The sequence below is a fragment of the Meleagris gallopavo genome, unplaced genomic scaffold (assembly GCF_000146605.3).
Source record: "Meleagris gallopavo isolate NT-WF06-2002-E0010 breed Aviagen turkey brand Nicholas breeding stock unplaced genomic scaffold, Turkey_5.1 ChrUn_random_7180001880705, whole genome shotgun sequence".
NCBI classification, from domain to species: Eukaryota; Metazoa; Chordata; class Aves; order Galliformes; family Phasianidae; genus Meleagris; species Meleagris gallopavo.
Window position 1 is genome coordinate 989 of NW_011144915.1, and position 2655 is coordinate 3643.

The 2655-nt window shown below is 68.0% G+C and overlaps 2 protein-coding genes across 3 annotated transcripts in view; both read right to left on the reverse strand.

Annotated features, from left to right (window-relative positions):
- Positions 1-6: 6 nt before the first annotated feature.
- Positions 7-1768, reverse strand: LOC104916278 (mothers against decapentaplegic homolog 6-like). Its single transcript, XM_010727324.2, has 3 exons — positions 1299-1768; positions 640-1038; positions 7-213 (listed from the first exon to the last, which is right to left on the reverse strand). The coding sequence occupies exons 1-3, from the start codon at positions 1579-1581 to the stop codon at positions 56-58; spliced, it is 840 nt and encodes a 279-aa protein (XP_010725626.1). The 5' UTR covers positions 1582-1768; the 3' UTR covers positions 7-55.
- A 470-nt stretch (positions 1769-2238) lies between these two features.
- FLAD1 (flavin adenine dinucleotide synthetase 1) overlaps positions 2239-2655 on the reverse strand; it is a 3506-nt gene continuing 3089 nt past the window's right edge. Inside the window, exon 8 of one of the 2 annotated variants that reach the window (XM_010727325.3) lies at positions 2239-2521. In XM_010727325.3, the coding sequence (XP_010725627.1) occupies positions 2254-2521 (268 nt within the window). In that variant the 3' untranslated portion in view covers positions 2239-2253. The remainder of the gene's footprint in view (positions 2522-2655) is intronic. The other variant, XM_031557620.1, reaches the window with a different exon arrangement.

Here is a 2655-nt window from a genome sequence, read left to right on the forward strand (position 1 = left end):
GGGGAGTGAGAGGGGGAGGGGGGTGGATCCTCCCAGTAGAAGCCCGCGTCCCACATCAGCTCCCAGTCCTGCACTGGTTTTTTTGGGTACCGCGTTTTCGCCCCTTACCGCGCCATTCTGCGTGGTTGCAGCTGAACTCCAGGAGCTGGGGGGACTTGGGCTCAGCTGGCCAGGAGGGGCTGATGGACTTCGAGTAAGGGGGTGGAGGGGTCTCTGGGGTGGGGATAGGAAGCAGTGAGGAGTTGAGCACATGTCCCAGTTTCCTAAAAGCCACCCCATACCCCGATCCCACTCCCACTGGGGACCAAGCGCTGGAGGGAGCCCAGGGACCAGGGGCTGGAAGGATCACAAGGACCAGGGGCTGGAGGGACCACAAGGATCAGGGGCTGGAGGGACCCCAGGTGTTACAGAGACCCCAGAAATCGGGGGCTGGAGGGACCACAGGGACCAAGGATTGAAGGGACCACAAGGACGAAGGGCTATGGGGACCCCAAGGGGTTACGGGGACCCCAGGGACAAGGAGTTGGAGGGACCACGAGGACCAGGGGCTGGAGGGACCCCAGGAGCTGCAGGGACCCTGGGGATCGGCCACTGGGGACCCCCCAGATGGCAAGGAGGGCCGGGGGGAGGGGCACTCACCGGGCGCAGCCAGACGGCTGAAGTGATGGGGGTTGCAGCAGAGCACGGCCGCATCCCCGTCAGCCCCCCGGCCCCGAGCTCTGGCAGTGCAGAGATGCTTGAGCTCATGGGGCTGCCGCAGGTCGGCAGCGGAACAGGCGGCACAGCAGCACCTGGGGGGCAGCGCCTGACTTGGCCCCCGAGGCACCCAGACGCAGCCGGACTCCCAGGCACCACGGCTCTCCACCGCCTGCAGCAGCAGCTCCAGCTCCTCGTCCTTCAGCTTCTTGAACAGGGCGTGCGCCGCGGGTTTCAGGGCACCGGGACCCTCCTCGGGGCCGGGGGTCGGGCAGCGCTGCCGCCACAGCCGCCTCAGCAGCGCGGCACGGCGAGAACGGAACATGGGGCAGAGGGGCCGAGCTGCGGACGGGGACACGGGTGTCACGGTGTGCGCTGAGACACATCGCACCGAGTCCCCCCTGCCGGCACCGGGGTGGATGCCGCATCCCCATGGAGCTGCCCCATCCGTCGCACGCTGCGCGCCCACCGCCGCCATCCCCCTAAGTCACATTCTGACCCCCAATAGAAGCCCTGTGCAGAGAGCAGCGTCCCCGTCCCCGTGCCACATATCCCCGTGCCACGACCCCTGCGAGGGGTCCCGGGGATGGGCTCAGACTCACGGTGGGCGGCGGAGCTGTGTGCCAGGAGACGGGGTTGCGCGTAGGGCCGCGCTGTGGGGCGGCCCGGACCGCTCTGCCCACGGCTCGCCCAGTTCAGAGCTTTTTCCTGTGCCGGGATTCTCCCCTCCCCCGGACCTCCCCGTTTGGGGAATTCATTGATTCGTGTGTCCGGGCCTCGGGTTGAACTGCGGATGGGGTCAGGACGCGGCGACAGTGGGGCGGGTGCGTGGGCTGTGGGGCAGGGGGTGCCCACAGCGTTGCAGATTTGGCCCGGTGACCCCATGCTGGGGGGCAGTGAGGGGGCAGCGAGCAGCACGGCGTAATAACGACACGTAACCCAACCCCACGAGAAAGGGGAGCAGCGGGGTGTCCCACAAAGCCCCCAGCCCCAACGCTGCGCGGGTTGCAGGGGTGACCCAAGCCCTCCAAATCAGGGGTCCCAGCTGCCCCCTGCCCCTCCCAAGGCATTTCAGCAGCCATCTCCCCCCTCCCCCCCCCCCGTGGGCACAACGTGAGGGTGGGAACTCGTGCCATAACAAAGCCATAATGTAAACGGGACCCTTATCCCGCGCGGGGCCGCGCTTCCTGCTCCCGACTTCCCGGCGAGATAAGGGCGGCCGCGCCGGCGCCAGGCGTGCGCCATGGACGGGGCTTCCCTGCGGGGATGGAGCCTGCAGCCCCACAGCGGGGCCGGCACGGAGCACTTTGGGCACACAGAGACCCCCCGCCATCGACCCCGAGGGTCGCGGTGCCCCCTTGTCCCATGAGTTGGGCTGCAAGCCCGGTTCTGGGGTACGTTTTGCTCTGGCTGCTTCCCGGCGGCGGTGGTGCCGGGCGGGCGCGTGGGGTTGGGGCAGGAAACGGCTTGGAAGTCTCTAAACAAGGGACTGAGTCACAGCAGAGATAACCCAGGGGAGGGGGAAGCAGGGCCACGGCTCCCAGCACCGCTCCATGGTCAACAGTGGGGCTGGGGACCCCCGGGTGGGGATGGGGGGGTGGGTCTGGGCACCGCAGAGCAGAGACGCAGCAGGTCGAGGTTCTGGGGGTACACGTGGCCAGGGTGGGGGCACATTCTTAGTCCTCGACACACGCAGCTGCTCACACACTGCTCAGGTTTATTGGGGTCGTGGTGCTGGGGGGGCTCAGGGTGGGCCGGGTCCTGGTGCTGGGGCTCCATCGGGTGCAGGCCGGGCAGCACAGAGCCATGGTGGGGCAACAGAGTCCTGGGGAGGGGAAAGAAGCACAGGAAGGGTGAACACCCCAGGGGCACCACAGCCAGGGACCCCTCCACACCCCTCCTTCCCTAAGCACCACCACTGGGACCCCCACATCACCACCGTCTCCCCCCCCACAGAGC

What these genes read in the sequence shown, in the direction of transcription:
- LOC104916278 (XM_010727324.2), bottom strand. Translation starts at nt 1,581, where the DNA reads ATGGGGTCACCGGGCCAAATCTGCAACGCTGTGGGCACCCCCTGCCCC. An exon ending in ACACAGCTCCGCCGCCCACC is followed by an intron (nt 1,039 to 1,298) that starts GTGAGTCTGAGC and finishes CCCCGTCCGCAG; the next exon opens with CTCGGCCCCTCTGCCCCATG. An exon ending in CAGCCGTCTGGCTGCGCCCG is followed by an intron (nt 214 to 639) that starts GTGAGTGCCCCT and finishes TCCCCACCCCAG; the next exon opens with AGACCCCTCCACCCCCTTAC.